The sequence below is a fragment of the Uloborus diversus genome, chromosome 4, assembly GCF_026930045.1.
Source record: "Uloborus diversus isolate 005 chromosome 4, Udiv.v.3.1, whole genome shotgun sequence".
In the NCBI taxonomy this organism is placed as follows: domain Eukaryota; kingdom Metazoa; phylum Arthropoda; class Arachnida; order Araneae; family Uloboridae; genus Uloborus; species Uloborus diversus.
The window spans coordinates 66673283-66690032 of record NC_072734.1 but is presented as its reverse complement, the minus strand read 5'-3'; the positions used below and the strand labels follow the sequence as shown (position 1 = coordinate 66690032).

The 16750-nt window shown below is 34.0% G+C and overlaps 1 protein-coding gene across 1 annotated transcript in view; it reads left to right on the top strand.

Annotated features, from left to right (window-relative positions):
- The first annotated feature begins 456 nt into the window (after nucleotides 1-456).
- Nucleotides 457-16750, top strand: part of LOC129220618 (uncharacterized) — a 37735-nt gene continuing 21441 nt past the window's right edge. The window contains exons 1-2 of the mRNA XM_054855047.1: nucleotides 457-813; nucleotides 11220-11433. Coding sequence (XP_054711022.1) covers nucleotides 457-813; nucleotides 11220-11433 — 571 coding nt within the window. The remainder of the gene's footprint in view (nucleotides 814-11219; nucleotides 11434-16750) is intronic.

Sequence of the window (16750 nt, the reverse complement as noted above, 5' to 3'; positions counted from 1 at the left end):
TGCGAATATAGCTGGAAAACAATTAGTAGCAAGTCAGATCTTGTTCAACATCAATTATTTTTTGAAGAAAAGAACATGCCCGGTTATCAAGTGACAGTTGCAAAGAGAGTGACTTGGTTTGCTACGAAAGACTGTTATGCTTTTGAAAAAACTTTGTATTCTATTTCAGAGCTTATTGATAATGGGGTTATATTTTCATTTCTTAATGTTTTACAACTGTACTTTGATTACTTTCGCAACTTTAAAGAGCCAATGGAACTACCACCTGGTATGTGTTATGTCCGACGTGTTTTATTAATGCCATCTAGGACCATTTACCTTCAGCCATATGAACATTTTGATAACCGTATAATAAGAAAATTTGGCCATGAATTTATGCTGCGTGTGTCTATTCAAGATGACAATTTTTCAAAATTAACATTTGCTGTTCAGTATATCTCAAATCGGGACAAAGTTATGGAAGATATAGTTTACAATGTTTTAATCAGAGGTTTAGTAATTGGATCAAGACACTATGAAGTGTTGGCTTCCTCCACTAGTCAACTTCGTGAGCATGGCCTATGGATGTACGCAAAAGATTCAGAAGGTCGAACTGCCGCCTATGTTCGCATTTGGATGGGGAATTTTAGTGCTATAAAAAATGTGGCAAAATATATGGCAAGGATGGGACAGTGTCTCTCATCCACCGAAGAGGGTACACAAATAACACTGAATGCTGGAAATGAAATAGCTTTACCTGACATAAAGACTAAGGATAGGAGGTATATTTTTTCAGATGGCATTGGTTCTGTATCTTCTGACTTAGCTGAAGAGGTAAGACAAATATTTTCATTAGCTTAGTTTCTCTTTCACATGTCTTAGCTGGTTGCTCAAAATCGGATTTTTTTCTAGAGTTGGGGGGGGGGGGGGGGGCTGGAAGAACTAGGGGAGATATGTGCCTTGGGTGATAACTTTTGAGGGGTAGCAAAATTTCCCTATTTCTGTGTTCTTTTATATTGAAAGTTGGTATATAAGAACATTAAAAATGATGAGTAGAGCGGCAAATTCTACTCATCATACAATTTTAGGGTCCAGCTCATACAATTTTTTAGGTCCAGCACTGGTGTTTTTGTTACATATTGTATTTTTAAATCAGATTTTTTTTTTGTTGTTATTTTTACTTTAAAAGCTGAAATTTGTTTTTAATTGCTCATGTCATATGATGACAAAAGTCTGTTCTGATCTCTAGGCCTCTATATGTTTTGTTAGTAGAAAATTGTTTTTGCCATCCAGAGGCTTATATCTAAATATTTAAGAATAGGTATTATGCTTTTATAAGTGGAGAGACACACAATTTTTTTAGAAGGAGAAAAAATAGTAACATTATTTTACTCTATCAACATTTTGTGTATTATTAAAATCTCATATTCAATACCCAGAACTGATATAGAATTCGGAGGAATTTAGGTGAAGAATTGTCATGGGCCCAACTGGAGGTAATCCATCAAAGATAGAAGTTCCCTGCTGCAGGGTTGTTTGGTTTAAACTACGTTGGTTAAACCACATGGTTAAAAAAAAAAAAAAAAGTGTTTTTTTTTTTTCAAAAAATGTTTTTTTTTTTTCAAAAATTTCATCTTTTCCCCCAAATGCTTTCATAAATTTTATATTATTGCAAAGAGTAAAATCTAATTGATGCAAAGTAACTAGCAAAGCTTTATAGATAAATTACAGATTTAATAAATGTGTAGGAACTTATATTTGTTAAGATAATGCACGTTTGCTAAATAGAGTTTCTTTTTCTTTGCTTTTTTTATTTTTTAAATCAATGTAGCTTTTCTATTAGGTACATAAAATAGGGCTCATAGTCCTCCTATATCTCCTATATTTCCTATATTTTCACAATTTGTCAGATATTCTCCTATATTTCCTATATTTTTTTACTAACTCCTAGGGTAAGGTGGGGGCAATTTTGATTCGGGGCAAATATGACCAGGGTTTATTACTCCTGTGATATTATTATTTACTGTATGAAATCACCTCAATCTTATACCTTAAAATGTCTTATTTAACACTCAAAACTATTTGAGATGCATTTACCTTATACTTTTTAATGGATGGAGTTTTCCTATTACATTACTTTTGAACATTAGAATGAGTTCGGGCTCATTTTTAAGAGCCCGGGCCCGCCCGAGTCCGAAAATTTGTAACCGAGCCCGGCTGAGACGGAATGATATTGTCTCGGACCAAAATCCGAGCCCGAAGGAAACTTTCTTGTATCTAAAACTAAGCCGTCTACAGTCTGACATGATCTCTCTGTTAATGAAAAATGTTACGTCAAATGTTCTTCATTAACAGAATTTTCTAAATTTTCTTAAAATGCTCCACTTCAAATGCAATACTGTATAACATATTGCAATAGTAACATTACAAAAAAACATTATAAATAAGCGTTAATTTTTTTAATTAATTTTTTTGGGGGGGAGGGGGGGGGGGTAAATTTGACATTGATTGAACTGATTTAAATGTTCCTTTCATTTTCTCACAGTGGGAAAATGTTTATTTGTTTTGAATTTGTATAGAGATTGGCGATTGAATATGTGTGCTTGAGCCCGAGCCCGCCCGAGCCCGAAATCTATTTTCGGTTTTAGAGCCCGAGCCCGCTTCGGGCCCGGGCTGAGAACGTCTCATCTCTATTGAACATGGATTTCAGGTTTGTTGATGATCTACAAAGGTTTTCACTAAATTTTTAATTTTTGTTCTAAAAATATAATTTTTGTACTGCGCTATTTTAAATGAAGTTTTACATTATAATTTTATAATAATATAAATTTTATAACACTTATAACAGCTATTTTAAGTGAAATCACTTATGCTCCTTTAAAAATGGGGTGGGGGCAATAGTGATAACAAGTGTGAGGCAAAAATGATTCCAATATGGCTACCAGTTGGTGTTCTTTTGAAGCATGTTTTTAAATATCACTTAGATCTTTTCATTTTCTTAGAAAAATAGTTGTGTTCCTAAATGCATTAAAGCTGGAGAAATATTGTCTGCAATGGAAAACAATGATTTTCTTAAAATCTACTTGTCCTACTTCTATATAATCCTTGTCGCTGATATATTAGGTGAATAAATTAGATGATTTGTAACTTTTTAAAAAATCTTTAAACAAAATATACAAATACAAATACAAATGTGACGACCAGCAACAGGCTCTGGGCCCAGCTAGGCTGGTCCTAGTCAATTAATTAGTCCCCAATGAAGATCAATGGCCCTCTTAAAGCTATCCACTCCCTTGCTCATTACCGCCTCTTCCGGTAAGCTATTCCAAGTGCCCACGACCCTGCTAAAGTAGTAGTTTTTCCTGATTTCCAAGTTAGTCTGAGATTTAAATAGCTTAAAACAATAGCCCCTTGTCCTGCTTTCCCCACAAAAATTTAATCCATTTACATCTTTCATTTTGATAAATTTAAATAACTGAATCATGTCCCCTCTGACTCTCCTTTGCTCCAGGCTATACATGTTAAGCCTATTAAGTCTGGTATCATAATCTAAATCTGAGAGTCCCCTTACTCTCAGACCCTAACCCTAATTTAGTTACCCTTCTTTGAACCCTTTCCAATACAAAAATATCTTTCTTCAGATAAGGCGACCAAAAGTGAACAGCATACTCCAAATGAGGTCTTACTAAACTCCTATATAAAGGCAGAAGAACTTTCTTAGATTTGTTTGAAATAGATCTATTGATAAACCCAAGCATTTTGTTGGCTTTGTTACTAGCAATACTGCACTGTTGACTAAACTTGAAGTCCTGATTAATAAAGATACCCAGATCCATAATATTTTCTGCCTGATTTATGACTGAACCCTGTAAACAATATCTCATATGTTTATTTCCATGACCTAAGTGTAGCACTTGACATTTCCCTACATTAACTGCCATACCCCATTTATCTGCCCACTTAGTAATATGATCTAAATCCTCTTGCAGCTGTTTTACTTGTTCTTCATTTTCGACAATCCCCATAACTTTTACATTGTCAGCAAAACAATTCATGCTTCCAGAAATATTTTCATTGATGTCATTCATAAATATAATAAACAAAAGAGGCCCTAACACTGATCCCTGAGGAACCCCACTTAAAACATCACTCCAATTAGAATGATTTCCTCTCACAACTACTCTTTGCTTCCTACCAATAAGCCAATTTCTAACCCAAAGTAAAGTTTTTCCTCCTATTGTGTATGAACCTGATACTCAAGGAAATTTGCGTTAAGCGTAGTATCAGGTTTATTGATGTGTGGAATTATTGTAAACGCGATTGGATTGCTAGGGATGGCCTGCATCTGAGCTCTACTGGGGTCAAAATGGTTAGTGGTTTGGTTTTAGAGGCTTCAGAATCAAAAAACTAATTTGGAATGCGGGGCATGGTTTAAGGAGCAGAATTCGAAAGGGTATTAACTATTTGGATTTTAGTAGAAACGGAAAATAGGGTGGCTAATAAGAGAAAAGATTTTAACAGTTGGGATTCAAATAATCGTGCAGCATTAAATAAAAGTAAGATGGGCTTACTTAAGGTTTTTTTTTATACAAATGCTCGTAGTATTTGGAACAAGATGGAAGAATTGAAAAGCATAATTATAGATGAGAGGTTGGATATTATTGGAGTTACTGAGACATGGGATACCAAAAGTGATGATGATTTATTATCTATTGCTGGGTATAATTTGTTTAGACAAGATAGAGTAGGTAAAAGAGGTGGTGGGGTTTTATTTTATGTCAGAGACACTTTAACTTGCAATGAATTGGTAATTAATATATATAAATACAAATACAAATACAAATGCGACGACCAGCAACAGGCTCTGGGCCCAGCTAGACTGGTCCTAGTCAATTTACAATCCCCAGTGAAGATCAATGGCCCTCTTAAAAATATCTACTCCCTTGCTCATTACCACCTCTTCCGGGGTAAACTGTTCCAAGTTTCCACTACCCTGCTATAATAATAATTTTTCCTAATATCCATGTTAGCCTGAGATTTAAATAGCTTAAAACAATGACCCCTTGTCCTGTTTTCAGTGCTTAACTTCAGCCCCGAAAACATCTTTCATTTTAATAAATTTAAACAACTGAATCATGTCCCCTCGGTCTCTTCTTTGCTTAAGACTGTACATTTTTAACCTTCTAAGCCTGGAATCATAGTCTAAGTGAGAAAGTCCATTTATTAGCCTTGTAGCTCGCCTTTGTACCCTTTCCAATACATTAATGTCTTTCTTAAGATAAGGAGACCAAAACTGAACAGCATACTCCAAAATGAGGTCTTACCAAACTTCTATATAAGGGCAGAAGAACTTCTTTAGATTTGTTTGAAATAGATCTATTGATAAACCCAAGCATCTTATTGGCCTTGTTACTAGCAATGCTGTACTGTTGGCTCAACTTTAAATCCTGACTTATTAAGACCCCCAGATCAGTAACTTTGTCTGCCTGACTAATGACTGAACCTTGCAAATAATAACTTATACACTAGGGTGCGTCTTATTTTTAAAGATGTTATTTTTTCATGAGGCACCCTCTCATTTTGTTTCTTTGGATGAAAAAAAAATTCACATATCAAGAAAATAAAAATTGAATAAAATTTAGAGGTTGCTACCATTGCAGCAAAATGTGATTTTTTTTTCTTTTTTTTTTTGCATCGATTATTGTAATATTTATTTATGTTATTTTTTGTCATTAATTTTAATTAGTAATAAAATAGATTGTTATTGACTTTGAAATTATTTCATATTTTATTAAATTATGTTAATTAACTGTAGCTACAATCAACTCTCAACCTCTTAACTAACTGTTGGTTAGCAACTCAAAGAAACACAAGTTGTCAGTTAAAAACTCAAAAAAAAAAAAAAAAAAAAAAAAAAATAATAATAATAATAAAGGAGTTCTATTTCAATAATCAAAAACAAAATTATTGGAATATATCATTACGTTATTTGCTTGACCTTGCTATTGCTGATGATACTTTACGCAATTTTAATCACACACACAATTTTCACAATTAACGTAATTTTAATCGCTGGTAGCAACCTCTAAATTTTGTTCAAATTCTATGAAACTTTTAAGTGGGTGTTTTTTCATCAAAAGGAAGCAATTAAAGGGGGTGCCCCAGAAGAAATTCAAAAATTTTTCAAAAAGTGCATTATAAGACGCACCCTATTGTACACTTATTTCCATGCCCTAAATGTAGCACTTGACATTTCCCAACATTAACAGCCATACCCCATTTATCAGCCCACTCCGTAATATGATCCAGATCCTCTTGCAGCTGTTTTGCTTGTTCTTCATTATCTACAGTCCCCATAACTTATTAATTAATGATAAACCTAATGAGATTGATATGATTTGGCTGGAGTTGATGAGCAATAAGGGAAATAAACTACGTTTAGAGAACATTTAGAGGTTACCCAACTTAAACCAGGGTCAAGATGAACAGATGTTTAGTATTATTAGTGACATTTCAAGCAAGGGGTCAGTCATTATAATGGGAGATTTTAATTTTCCAGGAATTGATTGGAATAATTTTTACCATAGTAATAGCAGAGAAGAGGAATTTTTGAAAGTAATTGGTGACTGTTTTTTAGATCAAATTGTAACTCAGGGTACTCGACAGGACGTGATTTTGGATCTAGTTTTCTGTGATATGGAAGGTTCTGTTCAGGGGTTATGTGTAGGGGAACACATTGGAGACAGTGACCACAACAGTATTAGGTTTGGGATTAAATTTGATGCGCACAAAGTAGAGAATTTTAGGTTTGTGCCCAATTTCAGAAATACTGATTTTGTGGCACTTAGGCAGAGATTGAAAGCAGTTTTTTCTTCTGGATTGGACAATAGCGATGTGAATCTTCAGTGGGCAGAGTTTAAGGAAAAGCTAGCGAAAACGTTTGGGGATCATGTTCCTTTTAGGAGAAAGGGTGTCAACACTAAAATTTGGCCATTGTGGTTCTCCAGGGAAACTAAAGACGCTCTAAATTACAAGCAAGCTGCTTTTCATAGGTTTAGGGAAACTGGTCACAGTGTAGATAGGCTCCAATATTGTAAGGCAAGGCGTAAATTTAAGTATTTGGTGCGGATTCAGAAAAGGGAGTTGGAGCAAAGACTGGCAGATAACATAAACAGGAATCCCAAGAGGTTTTTTGCATACTCTAATTCGGGGAAAGTTCGAAATAGTCATATTGGGCCACTGGTTGATGAGCACGGAATTTTAATTCAGGACGATAGTGATATTGCTAATGTTCTTAATAACTTTTTTTGAGTATTTTTAACGATAACTGTATCTTAACAGTTGACACCAACAAGACACAAGCTATAGTACAGCTTGAGGACTTTGTATTTTCCAGGGATGACGTTTTACTTCATTTGAAAAAAATTAAAGAGACTAAGACTCCGGGACCTGATAATATTTATCCAAAAATTTTAGTTGAATGTGCGGAGGAATTAGCAGATGTAATCGTAAATATTTTTAATGCTTCTTATAACTCGGGGACAGTGCCAGAGGACTGGAAGCTGGCTAACATTACACCGCTCTTCAAGAAAGGGTCTAAAGGGAGTGCGGGAAATTATAAAACTGTGAGTCTAACTTCCGTGGTTTGCAAAATTTTTGAGACATTGATAAAAATTAAGATAGTAAATTTTCTATAGACTAATAATCTATTGACTAGTTTTCAGTACTGTTTCAGGAAAGGCAAATCTTGTGCAACTAATTTATTGCATTTCAATGACAAAGTTACCATGGCTTTGGACAATAGGAAGCCTGTAGATGTTGTTTACATTGATTTTCAAAAAGCTTTCAATAAGATACCGCATGTTGCTCTACTTAGCAAATTAGCTGATATAGGAATAGGAGGGAAAACTTTCATTTGGGTAAAAAAACTGGCTGACCGGAATGAAACAAAGGGTAGTTGTAAGGGGAAATTACTCTAATTGGAGTGAGGTTTTAAGCGGGGTTCCTCAAGGATCAGTGTTAGGGCCTGTTTTGTTCATTGTTTTTATGAACGAAATTCACAATAATATTTCTGGGAACATGAATTGTTTTGCTGATGATGTCAAAGTTATGGGGACTGTAGATAATGAAGAACAAGCAAAACAGCTGCAAGAGGATCTAGATCATATTACGGAGTGGGGTGATAAATGGGGTGTGGCTGTTAATGTTGGGAAATGTCAACTGCTACATTTAGGGCATGGAAATAAGTGTACAAGTTTTTATTTGCAAGGTTCAGGCAGACAGAGTTTCTGATCTGGGGGTCTTAATAAGTCAGGATTTAAAGTTTAGCCAACTGTGCAGCATTGCTAGTAACAAGGCCAATAAGATGCTTGGGTTTATCAATAGATCTATTTCAAACAAATCTAAAGAGGTTCTTCTGCCCTTATATAGAAGTTTGGAAGACCTCATTTGGAGTATGCTGTTCAGTTTTGGTCTCCTTATCTTAAGAAAGACATCAATGTATTGGAAAGGGTTCAAAGGCGAGCTACAAGGCTAATAAATGGACTTTCTCACTTAGACTATGATTCCAGGCTTAGAAGGTTAAAAATGTACAGTCTTGAGCAAAGAAGAGACCGAGGGGACATGATTCAGTTGTTTAAATTTATTAAAATGAAAGATGTTACGGGGCTGAAGTTTAGCACTGAAAACAGGACAAGGGGTCATTGTTTTAAGCTATTTAAATCTCAGGCTAACATGGATATTAGGAAAAATTATTATTATAGCAGGGTAGTGGAACCTTGGAACAGTTTACCGGATAAGGTGGTAATGAGCAAGGGAGTAGATAGTTTTAAGAGGGCCATTGATCTTCACTGGGGATTGTAAATTGACTAGGACCAGTCTAGCTGGGCCCAGAGCCTGTTGCTGGTCGTCACTTTTATATTTGTATATTCCTATGTCAGCTAATGCATTGATCTTTTATTGTTTAAAGTTCTGTAATGTACATCAGATTTGTGATTCATTTGTAGATACTGCAAAATACTTTTCATGTTTAAAAATGCATGATTTTAATTTTACTTTTATTTTCTTATTTATTGTAGATAAAAAGTATTATGAGGAAATTCATTTATAAGAATTTATTCTTGGTTATTTGTAATTAGTAATGTCTGAACTACCACCATAAACTATTTCTTTGATGATGTATACCAAGGCCCATTTACGTATTGTATTTTTTATAGCAGTTAAAGATTTTCAAACAATGTTCTCCTATAGAAATCTCTACGTATGATTGAATGAAAATTCAAGATTTTACTCTTAACTATTTAATTAATTACAAAGTAATTAGGTACAAATATGTAAACATTCCTTAATAATTAATTGAAGAAATTGTTATGATTTTCCTAAAATAAAAATATTTCTCTTGCAAATTGTATTTAAACCAAAGAGACCCGGTTTAAACCAAAAAAAAAAAAGGTTTTTTTGGGTTTTAGAAAAAAAAAAAAACTTTTTTCACCAACACTTCCCTGTTGGAAACTATTTGAAATTATAGTTCCAAAAACTATTGTAGGCTATGTTTTGCTACGTTAGAAGAGAAGGGGTGGGTAAGCGGCTCTCCAATAGAAAGTTTTCTAAATTGAAGTACAGTCAACGCTCATTATAAGGATCACCCATTATAAAGACCATTCCATTATAACAACCAGTGGTAAAAGCCCCAACTTTGTCCGTATGAACTTACGGGCCCTATGAACCATTACTTTCAGTATAACGACCGTTCAGTTTCATCTAATCCAATACAGCGACCGAATTCAGTGCACATTATTTCCAGTGTTTCTCCAATAAAACATATTTGTAACTTGAAATGACCTGGATTATTGTTACAGACAGCTGCATGTAGTCTTCAGTTCAGTGTTCAATCCAACTTTGAGAGGGGTAGGGGGGAATTATCACACTCAGCTTGGCACAGAAAAAATAGAAGGGGAAAAAAGTGAAATTTCCAGATTCCTAAGAAAAACCGGATTGACAATTGTATTGCTAGTTTGGTGTTTGAAGCATGTCATTTTTAAGGGTTCGTTTCTTCATTAAACGAAGGTGAAAATTATAAAGCGGGTATCTTTACAGCTTTGCACCTCTCTAAAGTATCATGGAATGAAGCCTCAGAAAAGACCATCAAGAATTCCATCATCATACTGAATTTAAAAAGCAAAAGGAAATTGAATCTACTGCTGAAGTAATTGGTCGGGCAATCCAATATGAAAATTTCGATGAAGAAGATGAAATGTTGTAAAACATTTCTAGGAAAATGAAATTGGATGAAGCATTAAACTTTGACGATTATGCGAAAATCGATTATGATTTAGAATGTGTCGAACATCTGTTAGAAGATGAACTATCTTTCGATATTGTGCCCGAAAACAATTTGATGTATCATGATCAGATGAAGAAGAAATTCAGACTTAAGTTCCTAGTAATGAAAAATGTTTCGAATGCTGGAGGGACTTTTAAATGTTTCTTTGAAATGCCAGAAAAAAACTATTTATCATCTATAACTGAAATGGAAAATTATGTTTTGCAAAAATCACGTGTGCTGAAAAAGCAAACAACTGTTTCTGATCTTATTATCAGAAAATAAATTATTTTAAAGTATTTTCCTATATTTTGTACTTTGAAATCTGTTCAATATTTTGTCATAATAGTTTGCACCCATAATTTTTTTTAAAAATGCTATAATAAAAAATAATTTGGGCAATTTTTTTTGGCATCTTTTAAAACATGCTTTTTTTTTTTTTTTTGGAGCAACCGAACATGCTTGATGCGTGTGTATATATTTTTTAATTCCACCTCTTATAACAACCACTCATTATAAAGACCTTTTTCTCTGGAACGAAGATGGTTGTTATATCAAGCGTTGACTGTATGTTAAAAATGCAGTTTAATGTTACCTTTGGTATCAGGCCGGATTTTTTCCCAAATTGAAAGCCTAAAAGAAACCGTAATTTTTGGCTTTTTTAATCTCGTCAAGGAAGTCATGACAACATTTTGGATCCAATCCATTCTTGAAACTGCAGCCCTCTCAGAAATTGAAGCCCACACATGGGCCAGCTTGCCCCTGTTTTGATTTGGGCACTGATAACGAAAACCTTTTGGTTCCAAACTTGATACAATGCAAAATGTCAAGCCAATATCTATTAGCAATTTATTTTTAATGTTTCATTAAACTTGTGTTCAAATATTTTCTATTTTATGTGTTTGTTCTCTTGTCATAGATTCGTTCAGCATACATTAAAAGTGCTGCTCTAAATGATGATGAGGTCGTGTTTTTCAACCCAACTGCTTTCCAAATTCGATACAAGGGATGTAAAGGCATGGTTGCAATTGATCCTACCCTTCCTGTGAGAACTATTGGAATTAGGCCAAGCATGGAAAAGTTTGAATGTGTTACTTCAAGCCAATTAGAAATTGTGAAGATAAGTGCACCAAGTAAAGGATTTTATTTTGATTTATTTTTTCTTGCTTGATGTAAGAGTTTCATTTAAAATATGTTATGTATTATAGACATACTAAATTTATGTGTCGTGTAATACGATGTTATATATGCCCATGAAAGATTCAAATTGGAGAATGCCAACTTTCACCAATGATTCGCCAGAAATAGTCTATGTTTCCGTGATGTCTTTGCTATGCAAATGTTGTTATCACATCAACGTTAACTTTATTTCAAACTTTCACAGAAACATATATGGCGCAAGTGCAGATTCAGAAATTTTTGTAGGGGGGGGGGGGTCAACATTATACCTGCTGCGAAAAAAGTGTGTGTTTTAAGCAAGGATGCTTATCTCCCCAAGGGTGATGGCTCACCCCCTCATATGTTACAGAGCACCCTCTGTCTCAAAAAAGACAATCTTGAGCAAAGAAGAGACCGAGGGGACATGATTCAGTTGTTTAAATTTATTAAAATGAAAGATGTTATGAGGCTGAAGTTTAGAACTGAAAACAGGACAAGGGGTCATTGTTTTAAGCTATTTAAATCTCAGGCTAACATGGGTATTAGGAAAAATTATTATTATAACAGGGTAGTGGAACCTTGGAGCAGCTTACCGGAAGAGGTGCTAATGAGCATGGGAGTAGATAGTTTTAAGAGGGCCATTGATCTTCACTGGGGATTGTAAATTGACTAGGACCAGTCTAGCTGGGCCCAGAACCTGTTGCTGGTCGTCACTTTTGTATTTGTATAAGATCAAAACTTTTTCAACCCCTCTCCCCCCTCCTCCTGCGACATGGATCTTACTATATTCTTTCAAATTTTCAGTCGTATTTATTTAGGCAGAAAGGCTAGTCATGTTACCATAAGTTTTAAATATATGAGATTACAGCTATAAAATAGAAAAAGCACCCACACCCACATGCGTTTCGAGATGGAACACTGCTCTGAAAAAACATTGTGCTAATTAGATGTGATTGTTCTTTTGAAAATGCACAAAAAATTAAAAATAGCAATAACTCAGTAAACGAACCCAGTCAATCCTTTGAATTATGACACACTGAGAAGAAATAACTTACATAAACAAGCAAAAAAAGTTAACATTGATTCCCAGTGGCAGCTCACAAGGGAAAGGCCAAAGGGGGAACAGGCCCACTCACTTTTTTCAGACAATAACTTATAACTTTTTATTTTCCTTTTTTTTTGGTGCGTGCGTGCTTGAAATTAAAAAAAATGGATTGTATGTGTTGGAGGGGAAAGGGGGGAGGGGTGTCACGAAACATATTTTTTTGATTTACACTGTTGCATTTTTTCCCCTGAAATGTGTATCCTAAGACTTTTCCTTCTCGACTTCCTTTTCCTTCTTCAAGAAGGACCGGCGCGAAGCTGGCCGATCAACACAAGACATTTGTCCCAGGGCCTGTCAGTTTTCCTTTTTACTCCAGAGTATTATTCGGAAGTATTTACCCAACAGAACTTCTTCAGTAAATTGGAGACTATATTGTTTTCTATTGCAGTATTGTTTTATGTTCTTCAGAACTTTCTCTTCCATGGAAAAAAAAGTGTCTGTTTTTCCCATTCCTTTTTTCTTCAGTTATAATGGCTATAGCAAAAAGTCGTGTTCGTTACGATTTGACGCTCTGAATTTGAACAATAAGCTTGAACCCTTCAACTCGGATTAAAAACTACCGTTTCCATTTGCACACAAAGACTATTGCTAGGTAACTTGAATTTTCTAAATAACTATTCAATTTTAAAATTCGAAACGAAAATGAAAAGTGCCTTTAAACTTGATAAGGGTCAAATTTACCTCTAATTTTGAAGGCCGTCTTATCTTTTTTCAACAAGAACATTTGGCGGGTTTTACTCTTCTTTCCGAGCTTTTCAATGTCTTTTTATGCATTTCTGCAACATCTGCTTTTAGAAAAAGAGTCTTTTGCTCTTCAAAAACTTCTAAAAACATATCTGAGAAACACAACAGGGCAGAAGAGATTTTAATTTAAAAAAAAATGTTTGGGTAAATGTAATTTCTTTTAAAAAGAAATCCTTGAATTAAAATTTTCTATTGTTACAGCTAGTTGCTCCCCTCCCCCTTGCCCCCGTCCTATTTCTCTCTCTTTTTTTTTCAAGTTCGTCTGAAAATAAAAGTCTCTCCTCCAAATCCCCTCTTCCCGGGAAAAACATTGCGAAACATCTCAACTTTTATTTCCAGAGTTTCAATTTTGCCACATTTCCAAGGAAAGTCTCTGAATACCTTACAACATCGCTTAAAATTGCACTCCAGTTAACCGACTCACGTATTTACACGTAATATCACGTTTCATTAAAAAGCCCGCAAGACGGACTTGCACGTAGAAAACTGCCAGAGAAAAAGCTACCTCCAAAAGGCCCAGGCCGTGAAATTCCTTCTTCGTTTCCCCTCTGATCTCCAGGGGAGAGAGGCGTTGCTTTATCTTTCCCTTCTACACGCTCTGTCAACTCCGAAAGGACACTTGTAAAACCATTCATTTGAACCTTACTATTCTAGTTGTAATGGAAATCGCGGTGGAGACATCCTAACTAACATTTTATTTTAGATTATTTTATTAATTTGTTAGGAGATTTGACGAAGTCATATTTGAATATGTAATACGAAATCATTAGAATATATTTATATATATGTATATATATATATACCATACAGTCAACTATGACTATCGGACGTAATAAATCAGAAGCTATATAAAAGAAGTAACTAATGTTAATGGGAAAAAGTTCTTGAAATAAATTTAATAGCAATTATCATCATGTAAAAATTCGCACCAATTAAATTATGATTTAAGATTTTCTAAATTAGGTAATACGAGGTACATCCATAACAAATAAAGGTAATTGATGCTGTAATGTAGATATGGTGGTTATGGCCAATTTAAGATTATATTTGCAGCGTATACCGTTGTAATATTAATGGTATTGTTATTGAAATTATTATGGTTACCACATTTCTTATCAATCTGAGTCATCAAACTATAACCAAATAAAGAACTATCTTAACGAAATGCTTTAAAAAATATATCCTGTTGTGAAACATGTTTTTTTTTTTTTTTTTGAATCAATGTTAAACATTCCTTTTTCATAAATATATTTATTTGAACACGTTACATTTTACGAGAAAATATTTAATAGAAGTAAAGAAGCAGTCTGTACCTTTCATATAATGGGGAAGTGATGCTCTAATAATATGACAGTTGAATTTCCATATTAAAAAAGTACATGTGAAATTTTTTTTTAATGCATGTAACTAAAACTTGAATATTTTTTTGTTTTGTTTTGGCAACACTTCACTTTTTTTTTTTTGAAAAATGCCATGATAATGTCTAACAAACTCATACACCCATCCACAATATATTTCTCCCAGTTTTATGACCTTGGAATTTCCTACCTTCATTACAAAAGTTTATTTTTCAAATTTTACATTTGACTTATTTAATATTTTCGTCTTGTGTATCTCTGACAACCTTAGAGAAAACAAATCTGTTGTGGGTGCTTTTTCATCATTTTATGTAGTTTCAATTTTTGTCTTTTACTTTTACAGGAAAATAGGCTGCATATGCTAAGTCTATGTTGGTTTTGTTTCAGGTAGGAATGACTGCTGTTTATGCTTAAGAAAAAAAATGTGTGGAGTGGAAGGGGGGGGGGGCGCAAATTTCAAAATTATACCTCTGCTCCCCTGTAGGGGGAGCTTCCCCAACCGTCGGATATTACCTAGAGCCACCCCTATTTTTGTATATCTTTTTCCGAACCATATATCTTACTAATATTATATATGCGAAAGTTTGTCTGTATGGATGTATGGATGTATGGATGTTTGTTACTCTTTCACGCAAAAACTACTGAACGGATTTTGATGAAACTTTACAATAATATAGCTTATGCATCAGAATAACACATAGGGTAGTTTTCGTCCCGTTATGGGAGGCAAAACCCCCTTAGGGGGGCAATAAAACACAATTTTTGTATAAATTCTCTAATATTGTGATGAAAAAATACTTGCACATATTTACATTATATGTCCATCGAAAGCTCTGATTTTTCTGCTGAAGATGGCACCTGTTCGAAATTTCTAAGTAGAATAAAAAACGAGTTATGAGCTTTTTAGATCCATGTTCGAAGGCTTTCCTCAACTCAATACAGTATTTAGTGTATCATCTCAACTCCCTGTCGATAGCGACATTTGTTGTATTGTTGACTTTCTTTGCTTTTCATGATTGTTCAAGGCTTTTCTCAAGTCAAATCTTGAAGTAAGGAATTTGCACAAGATTGGCAAATAATACATGATTTGGCTGATGATTTTCCATTTAAACGGAACTTTAATGTAATTAATGGTTTTTATTATTATTTATGCTGATTGAACACTTACTCATTATCCAAACAACCAGCAGATCGCCAAAATTTTTGCAGAAAGATTTCCGTAGCTGATGCATTTGGCAGTTTTTTCAACGTTGCTGTTTTTGAAGCCGAAGACTACGTCATAATGTTTCTCAGCTTTCACCATGTAAACAAAATATCGCCAATCAAAGAATTTTCAAAAGACTTTTTTTACTGTGTTAAATAATCCAGCAACTAAATTAGCACAAAAACTTCCATTAATTTTCCTTTTTGCACAATTTCAAACAATCACCAAATTTTATTACTTATTTTGGTAACATTTCGGATGAAACTGTTTAGCGCCATTTTATGGTGACCAAAAATATCTCAGCATCTGGCGACGATATCTCTGTAACAAAAATTAATATCATATCCTTTTACAAAGTAAGGAAAGAATGGGGGAGCATCATCGACGGTACCCCGAAACGACTTTTGCAAATTCGGTAAAATCGCACCAAGAGCCACAATGATTGAAATTTCCCGAAATAACTAAAGCAAGTATAAGGGGATTACGAGCGCAGCTACTTTTTTTTAATCACTTCGTACTTCATTAGCCATACAGAGAAGGTTTTAGACTCCATGTTAAAAAAAAAGTATCAACAGATTAATCTTTTTAAACATGAGAAGATTAATTTCATGTTTTTTAAATTTGTATATGCTTAAATATAATGCTTTCGTTTCTAAATCAATACTACTTTGTTCTTTATACTTATTGCTATTTTAGTTTTATGGGTAAGGAAGAAACTCGATTTTTAATCACGTCAAAAAGATGTGTTTTAAATTCTTTCACTTAAAACAGAAAACAAAAGCAAGTAACGATTTTTTCTAATAATTATTACTGACCCAGGCAACGCCGGGTATTTTTGCTAGTAAAGTTATAAAACTATTATGAATAAAACTATATAAAAT